The sequence below is a fragment of the Juglans microcarpa x Juglans regia genome, chromosome 6D (assembly GCF_004785595.1).
Source record: "Juglans microcarpa x Juglans regia isolate MS1-56 chromosome 6D, Jm3101_v1.0, whole genome shotgun sequence".
NCBI lineage: Eukaryota > Viridiplantae > Streptophyta > Magnoliopsida > Fagales > Juglandaceae > Juglans > Juglans microcarpa x Juglans regia.
Genome location: NC_054604.1, coordinates 3,631,822 through 3,657,346, shown reverse-complemented (window position 1 = coordinate 3,657,346; position 25,525 = coordinate 3,631,822). Strand labels below are relative to the sequence as shown.

Here is a 25,525-nt window from a genome sequence, read left to right as displayed (position 1 = left end):
ACGGAGGCTTATATCTGATTTTGATACTCAGTAACAAAAGTTGTCAAAATATTACTATATAATATATACCAACTCCAATCAATATAATTTTATTTGAAATATAAATTTGAAAACTTAAATTTTATAAATATATCACGAGATAATAAGAAAATGATGAAAATTAAGATGATAAATAGATTTTTTCTTATTGTTTGTTATCCTAAGCCCCTTGCAGGGTTCGTTTTCAAGGCTCATGGAGAAAAAACAAACCAACTAAAGAGAAGAGGAAGTGAAATGAAAGGCATTGAAGGGCCGCACATATATTGGAGAAAACTAGGGTTTGTAAAAGAGGTTTCCATAAAAAGTAACCCAAATGGGGTTTCCACCAAGATTTAACCAGAAAGTTCTATATATAGAGAGATAGAAGCATTAGCGGTGGAAAGCAGGATTAGTTTTTCGAGTGGTTTGAAGAAGGGTAAGAGAAATTTGAGAGGCGAATTCTTCAAAACGTGAAATGGGTTTCTTTTCGAGCGATGTGTGTGAATGAAAATCGACATTGCGTTTTTCTTTGTCTATCCTCTGTTTACATCTTTTTTTAAATAATACAAGTACTGACGTGATAGAACACCAAGGCATGTACAGTGTCTTCGGAATTGCATCATTTAAGTAACGTAAATAATGTATTTTACACATCCACTTAATTTGAGAATAGAAAAATACTACATTTTAATTAAGAAAAATAATAATTTTCGATTTTTTTTTTTTTTTTTAAATGAGATTCAATCCCAACACCAACAAAATGACAAAGTTCACACTCTATTGTCTCTGAAGAAGGTGTGCTTGTGGGACTCCCAGAAGAATTCTTCTGATTACAGTCTCTGAGGACAAAGCTTTTGTTCAATCTCTCTGCTCCGGATCTCTCCTTTGATTCTCTCTCTCTCTCTCGCTGTGGAATAACAATGGGTGTGGCGGAGAGACCCACAGTTCGGGTCTCAAACATCCCTCAAAACGTTACGGCCCACGACCTCCTTCACTTCCTCGAGTCCACTCTCGGCCCCGACTCTGTCTTCGCCGTCGATATATTCACCGAGCGTAAGAACTGGAAATCCCGGGGCTTCGGCCGCGTCCAGTTCACCACCCTCGAGGTCAAGTCCAAGGCTCAGTCACTTGCACTAACCTTCAACTCCCACACCCTCAGGTTCTCAGAGACGTTCGACGACATCGTTGTCCGCCCCGTGCAACCCAATCATCGCCTCGAGAACTGCGTTCTGCACGTGGGTTTCATGGTGAAAGAGGATCGCATGAGTGTTCTAGAGTCGTGGGAGGGCGTGAGGGTTTGGGTCATGCCTGAGAGGGGGCGGGTGGAGTTCTGGGTGTGGCAGGGTGGAGAGTGTTATAAAATGGATGTTTTGCTTCCGGAGGTTTTAGAGGCAGTTGGGTGTGGTTTTGAAGGAGAAGATGTCAATGCACTTCTTTTGAAGGTATACCTTTTTTCTATTTTTGCGATTGTTGTTATTTTGTTGTTTGAATGTGTTTGTTTTTTCATGAGGGAAGCGACTTGTGCTTCATTTTGTTTGAAATTCCCTTCTTAATTTCCGTCATCATAGTTCAGGAAATAAAACAAGCTTTGATTGTTATTTTCTCTGTTGGATTGTTTAACGGGTAAAAAAGAATTGAGCTAACAGGAAAGATGACGTTTGTAAAAGGAAGCAACTATTTTAGGATTTTTCATTTTGAGTTGTCTCCATTGGCGGATTTTTCTGTGTTTTTTACTTCTATACTACAGTTAGGTGTGCAATTGTGGAGGAATGAGGGTTTAATGACCAAGAGGCGCAACAAGCACTTGTCCTTTTATTTCTATATAATTTTTCTTTTTAGCTTCTTCCTTTACAAAAATCTTGTCTGTTCTTGTCAGATTGATACTCAAATGACTGCTTAAGATTGTGGCTTGTTTTAGATAACCTAGTATCATAATTGTTATTGGGTTGGGTTGTTGGCATTCCTTCTTGGCCTTCTGATACCGTGTATGTGGTTTGATTAAATGTTGACCCAATTTGGAATCTTGCAGTTACCTCCAAAAGGTTGTGCCACAATTTGGCACCGAGTGAACTATAAGATGAATTCATATAAACAGACCTTATCCCTCTGCCCTTTTGCTGTGAAACATATAACAGATCAAGGTTGGTTAGAATGGACATGATGACATATTATCTAACTCGTTTTGGCCCTATATAGATAGAAGGTGGACCTAATTGAAACAATTGATGTTAATGCCATCAAAATGTGTAGCTTTTGATTATTTGACTATAGAAGTTAGACTTGAAGTTACCTATCAAAAAAAGTTAGACTTGAACTTCTATTTATTCCTTTTTAATATAGGGGTTTGTCAAACTTTTTTGAATTATTTTTCTAGATAAGAATTTATTCATTACTTCTATTCTTTTTTCTTTTCTTTTTTTTCTTTTTTTATTTTTTATAATTTCATCACTTCTATTCTATTACCTGCAAGAAAAAGTGATAACCTATTTTGAAGCCTCTCTATTTTTTTTTATTTTTTATAAGTAACTTATCAAAAAAAAAAATTTATTTTTTGATAAGTAAGAGAGAAATTTTATTGATACCAATGAAATAGGCATAGCCTGTGTACACAAAAATGAAGCCTCTCTATTTAACTTGATAGCTCCCACGAGTTAGATTCAATAGTGAGTTCAACTTGAATAATTAGTTGATGAGGATTCAAAGACAGCTATACCGAATTCTCTATTTATATTCAAAATAAAGCATGCTTCATTATGTAGAAGAGCATGCATCTCCTGAAATTCTAACATCGCATTATTACCAAGGGGCAAACCCCCAATCTTTTCCTGACTTTCAGTGAGAATATGAAACTCTCCTCCCCATAAACCATGAGATCGCTATAGTTTTTCACTCACCCCAGAAAAAGGGAAATTAATGATTCTGCAATTTATACAGGTAAAAGATAGCATAGTAAGAGTAAATCTCAGTTTAGATCATCTGTGAAGTGTGGTTCGAATGTTCTTCTGGCGAGTAATTGAAGAGTTTTTTGAAAAACACAAAAGAAATAGCCCAAGTTAGGATGTATGCAAGACAAACACCTAAGTAGAAAATAAAAATATACAAGGAAATCATGAAAACTCAGCCTATTAAATCCTGTAGCAGCTGCACAAAGAAACAATTGAAATAGAAAACTTATGCTCCCTTAAAATTTCTTCCATTTGTTTATCTCTATATACACCATACTAGACAAGATAGGAGTCATCTCACACATTGCTACATTTTATGAGTTGCCTTATAACTCTCTCCAATTTGCAAATAGGTCTACTACTATCCTTTGAATAATTTTTACCTGCATGTCATCACTCGAACCAGATTTTCTACCTCTCTGCTCTTGTTGCTGGTATTAAAAAAGACTGGCAGATTATCAGCCATTTTGGAGGAGCAGCTGATTGAGCAGTTTCCAATCTTCGTCTATCTGGTTTTTCATCCATTTTAGGTTCTTTCAATTTTATAACAACATCTCTGACATGTATGGACCTAGAATGACTGCATAGACCAACCCTAGTGGTGTGGTCTGTTCTAATGACAACATTCTCATTTTTATCATCACCACTCTGGCAGGGACAATTTTTTTACAAGTAATATTCACAGGGAAAATTACCATGTTGCTATTCCATTGAAACATTAATTCCTATTTTCATATGCTGGAATGATGAATGTTGTAGATTTTTTTAACAAATAGAGTAAATTTGGATCACGTCACAACTTGAAAGAAAACAAGTGAAATGTACAACAATAAAAGCTTTCACATAGAAACGTGAGTGGCTGGAGATCATTTTTTAGGAGTTTCTCATCCCTATTAAGAAATAGCAAGGATTGGGCTATCAACTTACTCCAAGGACAGGAAGGGCCGTAATAACAAAATTAGAGAGAGAGAGAGAGAGGTAAGCTATGAAAGCGGGCAAAATAGGCCACTAGCACTTGGTGAGCTTAGAGCACTAAAAAGCATTTTTCAAGGGAAGGCTACAAGGTTCTCAAGAAAAGAAGGCATTTTATTGTTTTATTTGAGCGTCACTAGTTGCATTGGAAGTGATGGGGCTTGAGCTGGAATTGTTCCTTAAGAGAAGCTAGTGTTGAGACAAACCTTTTTTTTTATGGGTAAATTAAAGTTTTTATTGAATCAAATAGAAAATAAAGTTTTATTGAGACAAATCTAAGGAGATATACCTTCTCCCTCAACCCGAAGTGATATTTCTTCGACACACGGCACTGAGTTTTGTTTTGTATTAATCCTTCTAATGCCATTTGCTTGAGTTGTAAAAATGGAATGTGAAGGTTCTAGCATACAACACTTGGATGAAAGTACCAATTTCTAATTATTTTAACCCTCTTTTGATGTTGGTTTAATTGTTGAATGGTTTCTAGATTTAGAGTGCTATTTCTATTTTAATCATAATCTTAAGTCGATATGTGCTAATCTTTTTTCCCAGCTCAAACACGGGCCGAAGATCTATAAAAGAATTTCTGGACCCAATATATTTTCAAAATTTAGTGCCGACCGTTACCATATATGCAAGGAAGATTTTGACTATCTTTGGGTTCGCACAACAGACTTTTCTGTTACGAAGTCAATTGGACAATCAACTTCATTTTATTGGGAAATTGAAGGATTATCCGCTTCGGATATTTTTAAATGTTTCCCACGCTATAGAGAAGATATGAAAGATCTGATTTTAGAGGATGGGGAACAATTCCGTTCTACATCTACGATTGTTCCTCTTGTGAAGTGCGAATCGAGCTGTAACTTAGCATATGAAATCCTTTTCCAACTCAACTCCCTTGTCCATACCCAAAAAATCTGTCTTGCTGGAGCAGGTGCTGATCTGATTGAGATACTTAGCGGATTAAACATTGAAACTGCTCTCATGATTCTTCAGAAGTTGCACAAGCTCAATTTCACTTGTTACGAGCCTGTATCATTTGTAAAAATGCAATTGCATGTCCTAGGAAGAAACTGTAAAAGGGTTCCCCCATCTTCCTACAAAAGTTTAGATCCTAATGTGATGAGTTGTCATAGAGCTCTAGTTACCCCATCAAAGATTTATTGCTTGGGTCCTGAGCTTGAAAGTTCTAATTATGTCGTGAAGAATTTTGCACCATATGCTTCAGACTTTATGAGAGTGAGTTTTGTTGAAGAGGATTGGGGTAAGCTTCCAGCAAATGCCATCTCCACAAGTATCGAGCGAGGTATTTTTGCCAAACCCTTTAGAACGGGAATATATCATAGGATATTGTCTGTTCTTCGTGACGGGATTGTGATTGGGGCAAAAAGATTTGAGTTTTTGGCTTTTTCAGCTAGTCAACTCCGATCAAATTCTGTTTGGATGTTTGCTTCTAATGAAAAAGTAAAAGCAGAAGATATCAGAGAATGGATGGGGTGCTTCAACAAGATTCGCAGTGTGTCTAAATGTGCAGCAAGGATGGGTCAGTTGTTCAGTTCCTCTTTCCAAACTCTGGTTGTCCCCATACAAGATGTAGAGATTATTCCTGATGTTGAAGTAACCTCTGATGGTATTGACTACTGCTTCTCAGATGGCATTGGAAAAATTTCTCTGTCTTTCGCTGGCCAAGTTGCTCAGAAGTGTGGATTGAATCAAACCCCTTCAGCATTTCAAATTCGATATGGTGGATATAAAGGTGTTGTGGCTGTTGACCGAAATTCCTATATGAAGCTATCTCTGCGTGGTAGTATGCTTAAATTTGAATCAAAAACTAGGATGCTTAATGTCACTAAATGGAGTGAGTCCATGCCTTGCTATCTGAATAGGGAAATTATTTCCCTCTTGTCTACCTTGGGAGTGGAGGACCAAGTATTTGAGAAACTGCAAGAGGAACAATTGTGTCTGCTGGGAAAAATGCTATCAAATAGAGAGGCAGCTTTAAATGTCTTACAGAGCTTGAATGGCTCAGATTCTAGAAACATTCTGGTAAAAATGCTGCTACAGGGTTATGAGCCAAATCAGGAACCTTATCTCTCAATGATGCTTCAAGCGCACTATGAGAACCTCTTGTCTGATTTGAAAAGTAGATGTCGAATATTTGTTCCAAAGGGCCGGATCCTGGTTGGTTGCCTTGATGAAACTGGTATTTTAAACTATGGCCAAGTATATGTTCGTGTTACCATGACAAAAGCTGAACTGCAATCTTGGGATCAGAGTTTCTTCCGGAAGTTGGATGACGCAACATGTGTAATTGTAGGTAGTGTGGTTGTAACAAAAAATCCTTGTCTTCACCCAGGAGACATCAGAGTCCTTGAGGCCATCTATGAAGTGGATTTAGAGGAGAGAGGTCTGGTGGATTGCCTCGTCTTCCCTCAGAAAGGAGAACGGTAAAAATCTCATCTCTAGACTTGCTTATTTTTGTTTACATTGTTGGATTGGAACTAGCAAATATGTCTTCACCAGATATGGAACGTGGTGTGCACTTGAGATTTTTTATTTTTTTTTTATTTTTTTATTTTTTTATTTTTTGTATTTATTTTTGGAGTCAGCAATTATGTCTTGACCAGATATAGTATGTGAGAGCAACTGTGAGAACCATTGTGCTGCTCTTCATATCTTTCCCCATAGCAATTTGATGGTGACATGAAAATACTCGTTCATTTTACCATGTTAGTACACAATTTTTAACTACTTGGATTATAGTTCCGGCTTAAAAATTGTTCTTGGGGCACATCTGCATCTTGTTTCTTGAGACAGAATTTAAACTATGGGTGTGTTATTAATGACTCATAGTTTTTTTCAAGGAAATCTTTGTTTCCCTTTTGCATTTCTCCACTGGTTGTAATTGGTATCCAAACCAAATTGTTTGTTGAAAGGCCTTGCTGGGTTGAGCTGAGTATTTATTCTTTCTTTGTCCTCAGTGATGTGTTTGCACCTGATGTCATCAGTCATTGCAACAACTACGTTGCATCTGATGCCTTTTAACAGCAGCAGTTTACCTGGTAACCTGGTCGTCAGCAGCTTACTCATGAAGCCCTTCCAAAAAAAGCAAATTTTTTATGTTGTTTCTAATCATCTACCTGCACTTGACATCTTATTCTATTTAGTCTCCTACCTGCAGTAGACATCATTTCCCACAATGGTTTGAGCTATGTGGTATTGGAGCAATGCATAATAGAGCTAGAAGAGATGGTCAATTCTTTTAGCTTTTTTAAACAGATACCAAGTAAGGCTAATAATTTGTGTTTGCAGACCTCATCCAAATGAATGCTCTGGTGGAGATCTTGACGGAGACCAATTTTTCATTAGCTGGGACAAAGATCTCATCCCATCTCAAATTGAGCGTCCCATGGACTACACAGGGCGAAGACCACGTGTAATGGATCATGATGTGACGTTAGAGGTAGATTTTCTAGACTATGTTATAACCTATGGAGGTAAAATTGAACTTTCAACATATTTTCTTCGTTATTTCTAAATTTTTTCTTGTAAAAAAATGCAGGAAATTCAAAAATTTTTTGTCGATTACATGATCAATGATACTTTGGGTGCCATCTCTACTGCACATTTAGTTCTCGCTGACCGTGAGCCAGATAAAGCCCGAAGTCAAAAATGTCTAGAGTTGGCAAACCTTCACTCGATAGCTGTTGACTTTGCAAAGACTGGCGCACCAGCTGAAATGCCAAGGGTTTTAAAACCAAAGGAATTCCCTGATTTCATGGAGAGGATTGAAAAACCCATGTATACCTCCAATGGAGTATTGGGGAAACTGTATCATGCCATTCTTGGCTCAGCAACGCGTGAAAGGTCAAACTTGGTCTCGGAGAAAATTGGTCAAGCAATTTATGATCATAACCTTGAAGTAGATGGTTTCGAGGCCTTCCTTGAAATTGCAGAAAGTCATAAGGAGCAGTATATAGAGAAACTGAGTACCTTAATGAAGTACTACGGAGCTGAGAATGAAGATGAGATCCTAACGGGTAACCTGCGGAACCGTGCTGCATATTTGCAGCGTGATAACAGGAAATATGGTGATATGAAGGATCGGATTTTGCACTCAGTAAAAAGATTACAGAATGAAGCCAAAGACTGGGTTGAAAGCAGCTGCAAAAAGCATGAACATCAGCAGCTGGCCTCTGCATGGTATCACGTGAGTTTTCACCCAAGTTATTGCCGGGAAGGCTTTAATTGCCTAAGCTTTCCGTGGATCTTAGGGGACATTTTGCTGAACATAAAATCTGTAAATAGCAGAAAAGTTGATGGATAAAACATGTATTCATATTCTGGATTTTATCAGGAAGACCCCCATCATATTTGTACCTGTTTTGCAAAATATTCAGTGATTAGGAAAGTTTTCTGTCCCTGAAGCCATTGATTCAAACTACGGACTTTCAGAAGTTCTGCAGAGGTGTAATCCAAGAAAAATTCTTCTCATCAATCAACTATTCACCGTTCCACACCCCACACTCTATGTAAAAAAAAAAAAATCAAATTTTCACGTCATGTGTGGGGTGTATGATGTGAAATTTGTAACAAAACTCTTAACCCAATATTCTCAAGAATTATCTCGTGCACTTATGTTTTATGTCGAGTATATATTATACAAGATAGAAAAATGCTATTCGTAATCATATTCAGATTGAAACGATTCCCAGATAATAAATAGTTTTTTAATCATGTTGGGGCAAGGCAGCAATTGAGCTGGTGGGTACTAGCAATTAAGATGCTTGAACAAGGTCCCAACAGAATAGATCCTTTTGATTAGATGGCAAATATAATAATCAGGCACCCAAAAAAAAAAAAAAAAAAGCTAGAGATAATCGTAAAGATGATGTGTTTGTTCTGTTTGCGTTCACTGCCATATACGTCACTTGAAAATTACATTGCTTGAAACTGAAAGCACCATTTGGAAGCATCCAAAACATCCACATCCAGAAAGTCACTGTAACCCAATTCCATGTGTTATCAACGATAATAAGCAAACTTTAATTAAACAAAGAGTAATTCGACGTTCAATCATGAAATGCGTAAACGTCTTGTAATCGTTTTGAAAAAGAATGAAGTCTATTATTAAAAAATTAATTTTTTTTCATGTGGATCTCATATTTTATTTATTTTTTTCAAAATAATTACACAATAATTATATAATTCACAATTATAAATATCTTTTTTTGTAAATAAATAATAATAATAATAATAATAGTAATAACAGTAATAATAATAATAATGTCCTGAGACATTAGACACTTGTCCCTACATCTTTATCACCAAACAAGGAATCCAAGAACGATTATTTTTTAAAATGCTGAAACTCCGTCAACTTACAGCTGAAAATTCTATTTTTATTTTTTATTTTTTTCTTTTCTCTCGATAATTACAGAGTTGGAACCTGAAAACAGCTATGTTCTACTCACATCTTCATCATTCACCATTTTTTTAAAAAGATCACCATGCATTATCGTCGATAACAACAGAGAATAAAGTTTCAATAAACATATCAACAAGAATAAAAAAAATATCATTAAAAAGTTGGTTTGGTAGGAAGCAAAAATAAGTGGTGGAATGTGTTCGTCCCTTGTTTGGTAAGAATGGAAAGGAAATTGGGATTGGAGGGAGGGAAAGATGGTGATATTTTACCTGGACCCCCCTCCATACTTTTTTGATCCATCCTCGTCCTAACTCCTCCTAACTTTTTTTTAAAAAAATTCTTTTCATCAGTCACTATTCACTGCACACACTTTACACTCTATAAAAAAATAAAAAATAAAAAAATTATCAAGTATGAAGTGTGTCGATAAATGATGACTGATATATAGCAAAACTCTTCTTAAAATAATTATTTTTCTCAAAAAAAAAAATTACTATGATAAAACTAAATTTATAAATTTGCTTTCTTTCATTTAATTCTTTTATTTGTAAATAAGGCAAGATACATAAAAGATTCATCTTCTTCTTCTTTCTTCTTTTTTGACCATTTTCCCTCTTAATAAATATATAGGATGCAAAACTATTATCATTTTTTTTTTATTCATTGAATATGTTGGGCTGTTTCCATGGAGCACACAAAAAATATTCTTAAAAACACTATGACTTGTTATTTATAAGCGCCGTATCATGAGCTCAAGTTTATAAGCGGGCTAAGCCGCGTCTTCTTTAAATGGTTTAGTTGAAATAAAGATTTAGAAAGAATATAAAATAAGATGAATCTTCAACCATTCACTTTCACACTCTATATTTATAATTTTTTTTTATAAGATATGAAATGTGTAACAATAAATAGTAACTAATGAGAAGAATTTTTTACATCATCGTACTTCCGGGTTAGAATATGACATGTAGATCTTTGAAAAATCCTTATATTTGAAGAGAAATATTATTGTTATAAAAAAATTTCATAAAAATAATCTTGCAAACTGACGTAATTTAATATAGTATGTTGTGTCAGTTTGTGGAATGATCCATAATTAATAATGTAACGTAGTATATAGATTGGACGGACGAAGATATGCACGTAATGGCAGAAAACAACCTTTTTCTTACTTTATTTATACAAACACAACTATCTAATATATTATATATTATACACCACCATCCTCACAAATATTATTTTAAAAATAAAAACAAATATAATTAAATTATCTACTAATTATACTATCCAAACATTTGGAAAGAAATAAAACGTGAAAGCGATTTGTCACCGCCATGTTAACGTCAAGCAGTCAACTCTCCAGCTCATCCAGCGGCGCAACTTAGCCCATGCCGCGTATCTTTACGAAAACACCGCCGCATCCTTACTGCTATCCAACGCCGACGACGATTTTTGGCTTGGGACCGAAGCATACCGTGTCGAGAAATTCTGGTACAAGGGGTAATCGTAGTCGCCGTCGATATCGTCCTTCTTCCCCGGCCCCTCGTCGAAATTCAGAGCGTAACTCAAAGGGTCGTATTGAAATTTCCCTGCGTGCCTACTTCCACTGCCCCCGGCGCCGCTCCGGCTCCGGTTGAATCTCCGGATGAAGGTCTTCCATCTCGGGCCGGCGACAATCTCCGACCACTCTCTGATTTTCTTGAATGCGAGAAAGCCACTGAACCACCACTTATCCTCGTCGATATGCACAGACCGTATCCGTTCCCACCAGGCAATTCCAACAGCCGACGATCGGCGGGTACCAAAGCAAGGGAAACAAAAACTGCAGCGGGTGTTGGCCACGAGAGTATTGTTAACATCTTCGCCGTTTGATTCAGGATCTCTGTGTGCCATCTCTGGGACAGAATAATTGAGGGTAAGCAGGAATTCGCACTCCTACAAACCCTAAATCTCTATCGTCGTCTATCTCTTTGAGAGATATAGAATTGTGATATATACGGTGGGAGGCGACGAGAAGTGGAGGGTTGTAACGGAAAATAGAGTGACCGGGAAGTACCGGTAGAGGGGTAGTAGAGCCACCTGGAGTAGCCGGTGATTCGAGTTTATTTATCTGTAATAAGAGTAATTAAATAGTGTAGTGTGGGGGGAGGAATAGAGCCGTTGTGGAGTGTGGCGATTGGTGAATTGCAAGTAGACCAGGTCAACAGGAATTACAGAGAGTGAGAAACAAACGTGGCTCCCGGTGCTTAGGTGTAATCGAGTGGAAAGTCGGTGGGGTCTACTTCAAAAACACATTTCACTAACGTGACAACCAATGAGACGCGCCTGTGACTGTGAGCATTGTCCTTTCTATTCTCTATTTGACTTAAGCAAGGATTAAATTAGCAGCTCATAATCAAAACTTCTATCCACAAGCGAGTGCGGTGGATTCATATTCCATATAATTCAAATAAAATAATTTTTTTTTTCATGCATAAGGAATAAGAAAAAAAAAAATTAACTTCAGGTGTAATTTGAAAAAAAGATGATTTTTTTCACGTAAATTTCGTTTTTTTTTTTTTTTTTTTTTTTTTTTTTTTTTTTTTTTTTTTTTTTTTGTAAAGAATGCGTATGATTTGCTAATCCTAAACCTAGTCTCTGACCATGTTAAAGAAATCTTTATATAATCTACTTCAAGCAAACAATCCTCAATTGTCACTTGAAATGTGTACCATTATTTAGATCAAAGTTGTTTACCCTTGTCACTAGCACTCTGGGGACCTCAAACCTCACCCCCCCCCCCCCCCCCCCCCCCAAAAAAAAATACATTAATTTTCTTTTTTTTAATGTTAGGAAACCTCTCAAAGACAGCGCCTTTCGGATTCACCTCTGCAGAGTAAATTCCGATCTCGTGCACCACACTTTTGAAAGTTTTCTTACATGAAATTAGTTAAATCGCTGATTTTTCACTAAGAGGTATGGCTCCAAAGGATTGTTTGAGAGCCATAAGGTGTTGAACCTTAGATATTGAAGTGAGTGATACTTTTAGACCAAGGCCTTCACCACTTAAGCCAACCCCTTGGGATTAATAAAAAATTAATAAATAAATAAAATTAATAATGTTCAGCTTTGGTGTTTCAATTGTTTGAAACAGAAGAAGGAGGCAAGAGATATGCATGTAAGATCTGGCTTTGTCGTGTGCATGAGGTCAGCTGCCGATGATATTTACTTGTTTATATAATAATATACCAATATCAACCTCATCCTGCACGAAATCAGCTTACTTGTCTTGTGAAGGTACTTAGGAATCAAGACATCATCAAAGATGAATTCATGGACAAGCATAGGCTGTTTTATCTAGAGGGGAAAGCCAAACAACTTTTATCACATTCTTGCGAAGTTTCCAAGTAAAAGTCTTCAAAATTCATCCTCATCAAAGAAAAAAAAAAGGTTGAAAAAGAAGTTCACAAATAAAAAAAGTATGAAGTCATTCTCATCACAACCTAAGATGCCTTAACCTCAGTTGTACAGTATCCTGTGGAGACCAAAGTTATGCAATAGTGCCCAAATGTCACATGGTTTTACAATGCATTATTCAATTCAAGCAAACTCATAGCATCACAATTAATCTTAATTTGACACATCTTTAAACCGGCATCATGATCCCGACCCAAACAAATATGTCAACTTCAATGTATATAATATGAAGACCATGAATTCCTACATTTTTATCTCGGTCTCGGTCTCCTATGTGTTTTCTACAAGTCCAATTCTATCAAATACGAATTTCCACAGAAGTATACATTTTCACTCAGTTATGCAATAAGAAATGGTGGCTTGCCTGCAGTGGGAAATATTCTCCGCTGTCATGAAGCATGACAGATGAAGTTCTTCACTGAGCATTCAAGACCATTTGGCATACATTTCCTGACTTCAGGACCCGTTTGGGACAACTATTCTCAAATATTTCCTTTCCAGATACATTAAAACACAAAACACTTTTTTAATTTTAAATACAACTTTCCCAAACTCCCAAACAAAACACAAAATCTTATACAACTTTTCCAAACTTCCAAACAAAAATTATATTCAAATAATTTTTTAAATTTATAATATTTTTATTCAACTTTTTCTCTCCTTTCTCAAAACCCAATAAAACATCTTAACTCAAACTATTTCATTACTATTCACAAACCATTTCACTACTATTCACAAATATTATGAAATATTCTTAGCATCCAAAACACAAGCTCCAGTAGATCTCAGAAGTCACTGAGAGAAGATCCATTTTCAAAGAAAAATAACCCAACCGGCCAAAACATAAAATAATTCATACATAAGATAAAAGAGGCTGAAACCAAAATTAAAATGCATTGTGACTTGACAAATTTACATTCTGCCACAAACTCAAGTATACAAGTACACCATATAGACCCAGGGTTAGTTTTTAGAAAACACAATAATAAGCAGTTTAACAAAGATGCAAACAACATGCTAACAAGTTCTTTCCACCAAGACCAACGTCATAACTAGCTAATAGTAGTTTAGAATCCATACTTTTTTATTACCACACTACCAGAAAGCTCAATTTACAATACAAGAACTCCTCCGGCATCACCACGATGAACACTCCAGAAAATGTTTCCAGCATCATCAGACTTCCCAACATCAATAGCAACGGCACCAAAGATTGCTCGGAAAGCACCACAAACCACTGCAGGAGTTGAAGAGTTTGTCTTGGAAGAAACCCTGACCACCTTCTGCAACCCCAACCGCATCCCATCCATCATACAAGAAGATTCCACTTGGGAGATCTCTGATATGCGCTGGTTCAGATTTTTGCCCGACATCTCAATATCTTTTCCAAGAAATCGGAGGGCAGCTGATGTTTCAATCACACTGGCACCTAGAATACCCAATGCTCGGTTGTTCTCTTCAGAAAAGGAGGCATGTGTCATGGCACGGCGAAGAAGACCGTTGCTCTGGAAAGTATAGCTGAAGATAGAGAAACCAACAATTCTTTAAAAAATAAAAGAAACTTTTGTGGTAATATCTACAAGAACTAAGAAATTAAGAACCCAATTATTTGAGAAAATATAGGAAAATAGATGTAAAACGAATCTTTTGGCCAAAAGTGTAAACCAAATTCCAAATGTTAGTCACTATGGATTCATTTTTCCAACGTTCTGGAAAGTACTAAAGCTTAAAACTGTTAGTAAATGGACAATAGTGTACAATCAAGTCTCTGATATTATAACATCCCTAGGAAATTATAGGAAAGTCAGAAAACGGAACAACAATGAATACAAGAGCTTACCATTAATAAATAAAGAAGAGAAATTGGATACAGAATGTACTTTAAGCCCAGACATTAACAAGTATGAGAAAGAAAAAATGAATGAAAATCAAAGAAAAAAAAATTGTCAATGTTTTGGTTTATGAACGTATGGCTTAACATGTTAATCATGCGCCATTATGGGACAAAATTGATGAGATTGAACATGTCACTGGGTGTCAACAAAGCAAAGGAAATCAGCGTGCTGCCCATACCTCACAATCAGACGCGTGATATGCGGGATATGGATTCTGCTTTCCCTTGCTTGCTGTGTTGAGACCCCGTGACATGCTCAATTTTCGTCCCATAATGCCGCAAGATTAACATTAAAAAAAAAAAAAAAAAACCACGTAGTTTTTCTTGTCATACATAATCCGAGCAACCAAGCGAAGATAATAAATTAGAAGTCGGAAAAAGCAAGAATCAGGGAAAGAAAAAGGCAAACCCAATTTGCTTCTGAAGGGCTTCGAGCGCAATCGAAAACGGCGATGAGGGTTCGAAGCTCAGCTCATTCACTTCATTTTCTGCGTAGCACTTCTGCACATTTACACAGACAAATTCGGTTTCCAAGAAAAGAGAGAACGAGGAAGGAAAAAAAAATACATACAAAAAAAAAAAAAAAAAAAAAAACCTGAAAATAGGGGACGATCGTGAAGGAGAGAATGGCCAAGAGAACGAAGACGAAGCTAGGAGAATACATTTTGTTCAGGTTGTTCGTTTGCTTGCTTGTTATGCTTCGACAGTTGACAACCTCAGTGATCGGTGAAATCTGGTTCTACCCCCTCTGCGCAGAAAGTGAGAAAACCTAGTATTTATTTGTCTGGGACAAAAAATTAAAAAATAAAAATAAAAACAATTAGACAGCCTTATTTAGATTTGAAAATGAGTTGAGATGAGTTGTAAATAGTAATGAGATAGATTATAAATAGTAATAGAATTTGTGAGTTAAAATTGATAAATGATAGTGAATAGCAGTGAGATAAGTTGAGATAGATTGTGAATCCAAACCTAGACACTTATTTTTATTTATTTTTTATTTTTTATTTGTATTCTTTCTAAAGTAATTGATTTCTTTTACTCTTTACCCATACACTAAATATTTGATAAGAGAAAAAAAATAAAAAAATTATGTATGACGTATGATGATTAGAATCTTTCAGATTATAGCCTAACTCAAAAAATATTTATTTTTATTTTTACAATGAAATTTCTTTTATTAGGTCTTATTAATGGAATGATGTTATTAAATTAAAATAAAGTTTTACTGTAAATGAAGCAATATTTAGAATAATTTTATTATCTATCCAATTATTGAGAAACATATTTTAATTTTATCAACTTGATCGTGGATCTTTTGAAAAAAAAATAGAAACACAAATTCATTCTAATATGAAATAAAAGAAAAAAGTTCCATTCTATTAGGCCATGATAGGAAACTAATAACATTATACCATATTTATAGGTCAAGATGTTTATATCCAGATCCATATTATCTATAGTTCTTAACAACTTGTAGATTTTAAGATTTAGAATAGGAAAAAGATAAACACATAAACGAAATTTACGACATGTATATTACGGAGTTTTAATTTGTCAAAATCTATCAGATATGGCAGATTTTAAGTGACTACATATATCTACCACGCACACGCACGTAGACAACTACTTAAAATGTGTTGCATCGACAAATGTAATTGGAGATAAACAAAATCTAGGATAAGAAATGACATTTCTTCACATTTTTAGTTGTTTTTCACTTCAATGAGTTTCGGTTTGGGTAGGAGTAGTCTGGGTAGAAGTCCTTGATTCTTGATCTTCTGGATTTCTTTTCTTTGATATGATTGCAAGGCTGCCGATAACAGATCAGACCATTTTTTTTTTTTTTTCTAGAGAATAATGAGATTGGTTTCGTAATGATATCTTTAAAATGTTTAAACCATGTAGTGCCCTTGCATGGCTTTTGGTTACCCTGTAGAATGTATAAAGAGTGCAAAGAAGAGAGTAAAATCGTGGATAGGTCAAAAGAAAAATAGGATTATCTTACATTCTGTGAAGTATGAAGTTCTCTATACATCGTCTGGGTCAAGAAACCTGTTCAGTTTTAAGGGGTGAAGGTGAAAAGTACCATCCTCATTGGGATCTCCGGCCAGAAAGCATAGCCCTAGGAGGAACACGTCCATAGTAGAATGACTTTCCATGTATCGGTAACTATACCTGTAATTAACATCTGATGAATGGTGCCTAATATGCGCGGATAGATACGCAGACCGGCCCACCTTTCAAAGTAAACAAAAAATGCTATGTCAGTCAGTCGGTGACGATTCCAGACAACCATATTCCCAGGTGCTCATCTGCCTCTCTAAAGGAACCATGAGCTGCATCAAGCAGCCCCCCCACCTTGCAACAAATAAGTTAAATGTCAAAAGCAAAGACCAATCCCAAATTGCTGTAGTATGTCGGTCTATATCACATGAAAGGGAAACACCATTTAATAGAGCAATCCTTTTCAACACGTCCATATCCACACCATTGCTTCTCAACCTGTGTGCATTTCAAGCAGAATTTTGGAAGGAAACTTGAGTTTCTGAACTACACCTTAGCTTGATATTTGAAGCAGTGGCCAGACCTTGAAGCAATCTCACAACATCCACAGTATCATCAAGATAGTACCTAGCTTTGCTTGGTTTTTGGCCAACAGTGCATGCAAAGATCTCCAGAGCTGCCGGTAAACATAAGCTATAAGACGTGGTTGATATGCTTTCAAACATGTCCTCGTCGGATCTATCATCCCCAATGCACATAACAAAATCCGGTGGTTTGCTATTACTGATCATTGTTGAGAGAACTTTCTCTGCAACCAATCCTTTAGTAACTCCCTGCAACGTAGATGGCAATGTTAGACCCTATGAGAAACAACAGATGCATGGAAGAGAGAGAGAGAGAGAGAACGTGTATACCTGTGGTTTTACTTCAACAATATGCTGTCCCCTCTTAACAACTACAGGCTCATTTGCAAGGACATTTTCAAGATGATCCAAAAGCTCCTTGGCCTGGCAAGATCCAAAGTCGGGATCAGCATCTTGATGGTGCCACACCAAGGCACTCTCCTTGGCCTCTATATAGGAGCCATCAGTTGTCTCGGTATATGATGTCATTACAGGTTCAGCAATTCTTTTCCAATCAAAATCTGTGGCAATGGGATTGGTTTCCCAATTGGATGTCCTACTCCACCTATGAGAAGAATCACAGCAACTGTGATATTAATAAAAGTTGTTGCCAATTATCTGAAGACTATTATGTTGATTTGATGAAGGGGACAACTTCAAATATGCACTTAAAATTAACCTTCATTATACGGAAGAAAACAACAACTTAGAAAAAGATTATATGATCTTCAAACCATTGAGGAACTTCCATTTCTTTTAGAAAAACATGTTTAAAAGTTTGACAAACAAGTAGCTACGGTTATTAAACAACATTCATCATATGACACCAATTTTTAAAAAGAATAAGAGAGAGAGAGAGAGAGGACACGACACAGGTACCTTATGAAGTATCCATGCTCAGCCGCAATACCCAGATTCTCACATTGATCAAACCATTCACCAAGTGAGCTTTTCCCCCTACCACTAACTATAAAAACAGTGTTCTCAGGGTCATTACACAGGTTGTTCAGAACAGAGATGACTTCAGGTGTTGGGGTTTTAATAATTGAAGCTTGAGACACAACTGTTCCATCATAATCCAAAAAAATTGCCCTTCTTTTCGTCCTCTTATATGCAGAGACAATATGGTCAACCGAAAGCTTCCGAAAACTGGGAGATAGAGACAAAATTCTGAAACTAAGACCAAAACCAATGCCCCAGGATCGTTTACTATAGTGATCTTTGCAGGCCCTCTCCAGATCCTGCAGGAAGCTGCAAGACCAGTAAGCCACATCATGAGAGCTAATGTAGCGAAAGTGCTTCTCATGCCGCAACTGCTTCTCTAAATCAGGCATCGTGATGGCCAAATTTAGCGCATCGGCCACAGCATCAATATCCCATGGGTTCACCCTAATTGCCCCACTTAGGGATGGGGAGCATCCTATGAACTCAGAAACAACAAGTGTACTAGCACGAGGAGATGAAGAGGTGATTCCCAAAGCTTCATCCATTTTTGCAGTCCCTTGCCTACAAACAATGTACTTGTATGGGACTAGGTTCATACCATCCCTCACAGCATTGACAATGCAACATTCTGCCAAAGCATAATAGGCAGTCTTCTCATATGTAGGCACCTTACGATCAATAAGGACAACTGGTTCATAACCTGGAAAACCAAAAACCTTATTTATCCTTCTGGTAGTCATATATGTCTCCCTTTTTGCCTCCTGAACATCCTTTCCTGTGCTCCTTGCAGGATTTACAATTTGCACCAGAACAAGTTTCCCCCTTAACTCTTGATTCTGCTGCAAAAGCTGCTCCATGGCTAATAATTTTAGACTAATGCCTTTGAAAATGTCCATGTCATCAGCACCAATAATAAGCTTTTTCCCCTTGAATTGCTCTGCGATCTCTTTGGCCTTGATGGAAGAAGTAGGGTGATTCAATGCAGATTCAAGTCGACCCATATGAATGCCCACGGGCAAAATTTTGATATAAACTGTGCGTCCAAAATATTCAAGTCCAATGTGGCCCCGCTTAGATTTATACTCCAAGCCCAGCATTCTACTGCAACAAGAGAGAAAGTGGCGAGCATAGTCGAACGTATGAAAACCAATCAAATCTGAATTAAGCAGTGCTTTCAGAATCTCATCTCTGACAGGCAGAGTCCTGTAGATTTCTGATGACGGAAATGGGCTATGAAGGAAGAAGCCAAGCCTAACTCGATTGAAACGCTTTCTCAAAAATGTAGGGAGAACCATGAGATGATAGTCATGAATCCACACATAATCATCTTCAGGATTGATGACCTCCATAACCTTATCAGCAAATATTTTATTCGCAGAAACATAGGCCTGCCAAAGCATCCGGTCAAAGCGATTACCGTGGTCTGGGGACAGGGGCAGCATGTAGTGAAAAAGGGTCCACAAATATTGCTTGCAGAACCCATGATAGAACTTTTTCTGGAGGTCAGGAGGGAGGAATGTGGGCACACAATTAAACTCCTCCAGCAGTCTTTGGGAAACTTCTTCTTGCTCTCTGGCATCAATGTCAACCTTCAGAGATCCCACATAAACAACATCACTATCAGATGAGAAACCATCCTTCAGTTGCAATAAAAGTGCATCCTCGTCAAAACTAAAGCACCATCTGCCAGATTCTGGGTCCTTTTGAGCATTTAGAGGGAGAAAATTTGCCACTATAATTATCTTTTCACGGATTTTAGAGGGAACATCTAAATCTTCATTACTACTTGCACCACTGTCTACATCAGAAATGATTCCGGGAACAGTCATCACCCTTGGAAGGATTCTAGGAGTCTGAGGGAAATTTAACATGTCCCCAGATGCAAATTCCAACAAACTCATGTAAGACCTTGACACCATGATTGCCTGTAGGAGTTCATAAATCTGTTTATTGAATAAAAAGTTTTAGGATAATAAAAGACAGACCTTTCCACCAAAAGGATTGTGAAATGGTAACCCAATTACAGAGAACCTAATACGCACAGGAATGCAGGTAAATACTGTTATAACTATCCTGCACAATACAATGCTGACCAAACAATGCAATCAAATAAACTTTATAAACAAAACATTCGATTAATTGTAATGGAAAAATAAACATTTTACAGATGATCAGCTAGGGCCCAAAATCTATATCAGGACTTTTTGTTCCAAAATATGTCGCATCCTACTTTTTGCAAAAAAGTTTCTCCACCAGCATAAGTCACAAACAGCCAAACTCACACTAGAAAAATCTTTCGCATGTTTCTAATATGGCATATATAACAAATATCCAATTTATTTGCTACCATAACGAATTGAGCTCTCAATCTGGCACATGCTCAGCTAGGAACTCATCAGATTTATAGTGCAATCATAAAGAATTTAACACTTATGAATGAAAAATGCAGGTGCCGGGGAAACTTGTGGTTGTTTCAACCTAGGAAGCAAGAAAAACAAACTGAGTCCCAAAACATAGTGATAATAGAAGCAAGGCATGCTTAGCTGCTATTAAAATTTGATAACCAAACGGAACCATGCCAAACTAACCTGAAAATGGGAAAGAGATAATGAAGAATGAAAGCAAGGCAAAGACAGAACCTTGGATGCTTTCTAAATTATAGAAAACGAAGACAAAAAGGCATGGATGATCTTGCTTGTGATACCATCAAAATATCAAGCCTTTTTCTTTTATCGCCGATAAAAAATTTCTATTCAGAACAAATATAACAGCATCTCCAATTTGACATGAAATGTACTCTTTTTTTATGCTTGATTGTATATCAAGATTTTCAAAAGGCAAAGAAGCCAAATGCTCTTACACTTCATATCTTCAAATTGCATGGTTATAAAGTCCACCTCATTTGTTAAGATAATTGTGGCATATAGAAAGTGCACAAGTCAAAATATGGATAAAGATGTGAAGAGCAAAGGACAAAATTTTTAGTTTCAGAATAAATATAAATAAGCAGATTAAAACAGTAACTACCACAAACATAGTTTCAATATCATCAAACTTGCAATGATTGAAATGTTTTATCTTATTTTCCATTGAAGTCTTTTTTTTTTTTTTTTTTTTGATAAAGTATTATTTTCCATTGAAGTCTTGACTAAAAGAAGTTGCATTCATTTCTCCATGATAAGATAACTTCAAACCAGTGAATGGTCAGAGACTCGACCAAGAGGTGACTATCCATGCCAACCCAAAAAATTTACATCATCCGTGGTTTAAGCAACAACAAAAAAAGGAGTCAGTACGGTATAAATTTATTCACAGTAAACACAGATGATCATGTATGTATGTACATACCTAGCTTTTAGGTCAGACACAACTGATGGGATTGTTTCATCGGTTTCTATGGTTCATAGTCTTTTTGAAGGGAAGTGCCACTTTACTCTTGCACACGTCTGAATTGGTTTTCTATAAATTTAGGATCAGGTCAAGATTTATGGAAGGAGTGGAATGGACAAGAATATTTTTTTCAACTGAAAAAGAAATGTCAGTAAATTCCATCAATATAATACTTAAAAAGCATCCCCTGGCTGCCACCAAAAGCTGTAAATCACCTTATCCGACTTCTAATCATAGATAAGGGAATATATTCAATTCAACGAATGAGATTTGATATATGTGATTAATGATTAGATTTAGCCAATGATCTGGTTATTAGTATTCAATATGGATCGGAATATGCCATCAACCAGCCTACAAATAGAAAGAAGGATCTTTTCTATGGAGAAGTTTTATTTCACTGATCTCGTCACGAGGCCTCTCGTTTTTAGCAGAAAATAACTCCTTGAAAAAAATCAATGAATCATCATTAAATAGGCTTATCCGTCTGCTAATTATGGACAAAAGGAATAATCTTCAATCACAGCAATAGATAGTGTCAAAAAAAAATTACAGCAATAGATAAGCATTCTTGGCTCCACCCTTATCTTCAACAGTAATTGAAATCTTTACTGAGCATGCCACAAAAAGCAAAATGCAGAAGAAAAACCATCACCCTAACCACGGCTTAATCGATGTTTAAATTTAATATTCCAAAGAATTTACGTGCAATATGTTTGTTTCGGTGGAAAATAGTTCGTTGACATTTTCTCGATATGTTTTTCCCTTCAAGGCTGCAATTATTTCGACCCCGTATTTTCTGTGCAGAAGAATATCTCTCGTGTCCCTTCAGCTACCCTTAAGAGACATTCATATATGTTCAACATAGGTACAAACATTCTTGGTGTAATACCCAGAGGACCGTACGAACAGAGAGAGAGAGAGAGAGTCACCTGAACCGAGATCAAAATGATCCAACAATGGAGCTTCAAGTAAGCAACGCGATGACAGTAACGATCAATTTTCTGAGAAGAAATCACACAAAAATCAGATAACAATGCGAGTTCCGTTTAGTCACCAAGAAATCAGAGAAACAACACACAAAAAAAAAATAAAAAAATGCATCATCTCCCAGAAGCAAATTCAACGGAGCTGTAGCTATACCCATACCTACAAAAAAAAGAATCCCGAGCACCCCAAACAGACCCTTCGTTGCAGCAATGAGAAGGAGCTTACAAAGAGAGAAAAAAAAAAAAAGGAAAAAGTAGGAAAAAGAATCACATGAGCGTGAAAGAAAAGAAATGGTGAGAGAGTAGATTAGGTTCGAAACTGGTGAGATTTGTGAGGAGCTTTAATGTATGGGTTCGAAACGGACTGAGAAAAAGTATGTGAAAATATATATTATTTATTAAAAATGTATGTATGGATAGAGGTTCCGTTCGGGTCGGTGTGTGCTTACTTTGTCATTGATAATGGTTGGTTCAACAAAGGAAGCTCCTGCTCTGCGACAGATAAAAACGTACAAAGTCAAGAAAATAAAATAAATAAATAAAAGATATATCCGAAAGAGAGATAGAGCGTGATACAGTTGGATTGCAACTCTGGTTGGTCTTACGTTATAGTCTTGTGGATTTGGTCACCCACAAATGCCCCTGGACTTCAACTTTATTTGGTGTGGTACCCTTTCTTCTTTCTTTTTTCTTTTTTCTTTTTTCTTTTTTAATTATTAAAGTCCCCCACGTGATTTGTGGTATTTTGAAAAAAAAAAAAAAAAAAATTCCAATGGAGAGCAAATATCACTGAGGAAAATATTTTTTTTTCTAAAAAAAAACGACTAAAAAAATAATTTTAAAAGATAAACAAAATGGTTGTGAAATTAGATAACAATCTCGTTTCAATTGTATGTATAGAAAGAGAGAAAATATATTGGAGTAGATGAGAAAAAATAGAGAAATTATATTTTCAAACTAGTGTATAACATTTAGTAAAGTGTTTATATAACATAATTTAATTTAAATTTTATAAATTAAATCTTATGGCTTAAATAATGTAAATAGTATGTTTTACACGTCGACTTGTTTAAAAAAGGTATAAATATGGAGCCAACAAGAAGGGGCTAAATAGGTATTTGGGTATAATAAAATGCCAAAACAATGCTATAAAAAAATTGAGTTTAATGTAAATCTACCTAAAACCTAATTCCTAAGGTGAAAAATACAAGTCTTCAGCATTATCATTAACAATATTAGCCTATGGATAAACATACATTAACGGGCCCACAAAATATCTCCCTGTGGCCTTATTTTTTTAAAATTTATTTTGTTTTATTTTATTTTGCTTTTGGTCGGTCCAAAATCAAATTTCTTAGTTTTAGCTCTTGTGGTTTGGTAAGCATCACAACATGAGTATAATATTCCATGAGAGTACACATCCCACATAAATGCTTTCCCTAGTATCAAGTATGGATCTAAAAGCTAGTAAAATTTCAGTGTTTGTAAATCAATGGAATATCCAAAAGTGAATTCAATAAGCTTGATTTAATTTCTTATAGTAGATAGACTCAAAATGCTTGAGTTATAATTTTTCTTATTATTTCTTGAAATTGTGATATTCCCGTTGGATATAGAGATGGTTCATCTCATCTCATCTCATCATTATAACTTTTCTAAATTTTCATATAAAATATAATAAACAATTCAATTTTTTCAAATCTCAAAATAATAATAATAATAATATTAAAAAATAATATTCTAACAATATTTTATTCAACTTATCTAAAACTATATCGGCTCATCTCACTATCCAAACCAGCCTTTATAATTTTGTTTATATTTCCTTAAAACACATTTAAACGAGAGATAATTCAAATGTTCAGTATTTATATTTAAGTAGAGTATAGAGCCAAATATATTGATACTCTTTAACAAATGTCCACTCTTATAAAATTATATTTTTATCGGTCTTTAGGCTAAGATCAAGTGTAGTATTTGTTCTTATCGGTTTAGTAAAAAAAACAAATACCCACTTGCATCCATCATGGATGGATAGAATTAGGAAAATTCAACTAACTAATAACACATATTTTTTAAGCTGTGTTTTGCTATCCACTGAATGAAACGTTCAAAGGTTTGGTGAAGTGGAAGAAAAGGCCACCAATTTCTAGATTGTCCAAATCATACTTATCTTCAAAATTGGAGTAGAAATTAATTGAAAAGAGAAATACTAATTGTATTTAAAAAAAATTATTTCTCTATATATCAGTTATTGATATCCTGAAAATCTTGAAAATTTAAATTTAAAAAAAAATTATAAAATAAATTTTTATGTAAAATTATAAATAAAATTGCAAGTAATTGTTGTGTTTTATCAACAATTAAGAAATGAGGAGTATTGGGAACGAAAATAGGCATAAAAGGGCAACAAAGTAAAAAGATTGGGGACAATGTGGATTAAAGAGAATTAATTAATGGGGGAATGGGGTAAAAAGGTCAAGATGCGAGCTGTAAAGCCAATGATGAACAGATAAGGAGAGGGGGAGGTGAAAGTAGAAACCCAACAAACTGGCACTTTAACGCTCATTGCCATAAGTCGTGTAAAGAGAGACATACAAAAATGATGAGTTTTGATGTAAACCACTACGTAATTTTATTTCAAATAATTGTATTCTTTTGTGATTTAATAATAATAATAATAACAATAACAATTTAATTTTTTTAAAATTTTAAAATAAAAATAATATTACAAAATATATTTTAATAATATTTTATTTAACTTTAACTCTTCTACGAAAATAAACGAGCAATTTGAGATCTGAGCCCTCAAGTAATGGATTATTATTATTTTTTTAAAATTTAGCTTTATTTTT

At 35.6% G+C, this 25,525-nt stretch overlaps 4 protein-coding genes across 11 annotated transcripts; 1 reads left to right on the top strand and 3 right to left on the bottom strand.

Annotated features, from left to right (window-relative positions):
- The first annotated feature begins 798 nt into the window (after positions 1-798).
- Positions 799-8,358, top strand: LOC121235027 (RNA-dependent RNA polymerase 2). The gene is made up of 4 exons (XM_041131223.1): positions 799-1,460; positions 4,488-6,385; positions 7,251-7,401; positions 7,501-8,358. The coding sequence occupies exons 1-4, from the start codon at positions 939-941 to the stop codon at positions 8,263-8,265; spliced, it is 3,336 nt and encodes a 1,111-aa protein (XP_040987157.1). The 5' UTR covers positions 799-938; the 3' UTR covers positions 8,266-8,358.
- Positions 8,359-10,518: 2,160 nt separating this feature from the next.
- On the bottom strand, positions 10,519-11,459 carry LOC121235031. Its single transcript, XM_041131231.1, has one exon. It carries the CDS (start codon positions 11,257-11,259, stop codon positions 10,768-10,770), a length of 492 nt encoding a protein of 163 aa, XP_040987165.1. The 5' UTR covers positions 11,260-11,459; the 3' UTR covers positions 10,519-10,767.
- Positions 11,460-13,697: 2,238 nt separating this feature from the next.
- On the bottom strand, positions 13,698-15,502 carry LOC121235030 (protein NUCLEAR FUSION DEFECTIVE 2). The gene is made up of 3 exons (XM_041131230.1): positions 15,312-15,502; positions 15,126-15,217; positions 13,698-14,340 (listed from the first exon to the last, which is right to left on the bottom strand). Exons 1-3 carry the CDS (start codon positions 15,378-15,380, stop codon positions 13,935-13,937), a joined length of 567 nt encoding a protein of 188 aa, XP_040987164.1. The 5' UTR covers positions 15,381-15,502; the 3' UTR covers positions 13,698-13,934.
- A 1,192-nt stretch (positions 15,503-16,694) lies between these two features.
- Positions 16,695-23,148, bottom strand: LOC121235028 (probable alpha,alpha-trehalose-phosphate synthase [UDP-forming] 9). Of its 8 annotated transcripts, none has more exons than XR_005934492.1 (6): positions 22,831-23,147; positions 22,614-22,646; positions 18,226-20,234; positions 17,638-17,911; positions 17,172-17,556; positions 16,695-17,134 (listed from the first exon to the last, which is right to left on the bottom strand). XR_005934492.1 is itself a non-coding variant. In XM_041131226.1 (6 exons), exons 3-6 carry the CDS (start codon positions 20,208-20,210, stop codon positions 16,984-16,986), a joined length of 2,634 nt encoding a protein of 877 aa, XP_040987160.1. In that variant the 5' UTR covers positions 20,211-20,234; positions 22,614-22,646; positions 22,831-23,148; the 3' UTR covers positions 16,695-16,983. The 8 variants fall into 8 exon arrangements, 6 of the variants coding, with proteins under 6 accessions (XP_040987160.1, XP_040987162.1, XP_040987159.1 ...); XM_041131226.1 differs by having other exon boundaries at positions 16,695-17,077; positions 17,276-17,556; positions 22,831-23,148; XM_041131228.1 differs by having other exon boundaries at positions 16,695-17,077; positions 17,276-17,556; positions 18,226-20,216; positions 22,831-23,148.
- Positions 23,149-25,525: the final 2,377 nt, after the last annotated feature.

What these genes read in the sequence shown, in the direction of transcription:
- LOC121235031 (XM_041131231.1), bottom strand. Translation starts at nt 11,259, where the DNA reads ATGGCACACAGAGATCCTGAATCAAACGGCGAAGATGTTAACAATACT.
- LOC121235027 (XM_041131223.1), top strand. Translation starts at nt 939, where the DNA reads ATGGGTGTGGCGGAGAGACCCACAGTTCGGGTCTCAAACATCCCTCAA. An exon ending in TCAATGCACTTCTTTTGAAG is followed by an intron (nt 1,461 to 4,487) that starts GTATACCTTTTT and finishes CTTTTTTCCCAG; the next exon opens with CTCAAACACGGGCCGAAGAT. An exon ending in TTCCCTCAGAAAGGAGAACG is followed by an intron (nt 6,386 to 7,250) that starts GTAAAAATCTCA and finishes TTGTGTTTGCAG; the next exon opens with ACCTCATCCAAATGAATGCT.
- LOC121235028 (XM_041131225.1), bottom strand. Translation starts at nt 20,210, where the DNA reads ATGGTGTCAAGGTCTTACATGAGTTTGTTGGAATTTGCATCTGGGGAC. An exon ending in GAGCATGGATACTTCATAAG is followed by an intron (nt 17,912 to 18,225) that starts GTACCTGTGTCG and finishes TTCTTCTCATAG; the next exon opens with GTGGAGTAGGACATCCAATT. An exon ending in GCTTCAAATATCAAGCTAAG is followed by an intron (nt 17,078 to 17,275) that starts GTGTAGTTCAGA and finishes ATTTGTTGCAAG; the next exon opens with GTGGGGGGGCTGCTTGATGC.
- LOC121235030 (XM_041131230.1), bottom strand. Translation starts at nt 15,380, where the DNA reads ATGTATTCTCCTAGCTTCGTCTTCGTTCTCTTGGCCATTCTCTCCTTC. An exon ending in CGATCGTCCCCTATTTTCAG is followed by an intron (nt 15,218 to 15,311) that starts GTTTTTTTTTTT and finishes GTAAATGTGCAG; the next exon opens with AAGTGCTACGCAGAAAATGA. An exon ending in GCCCTTCAGAAGCAAATTGG is followed by an intron (nt 14,341 to 15,125) that starts GTTTGCCTTTTT and finishes CTCTATCTTCAG; the next exon opens with CTATACTTTCCAGAGCAACG.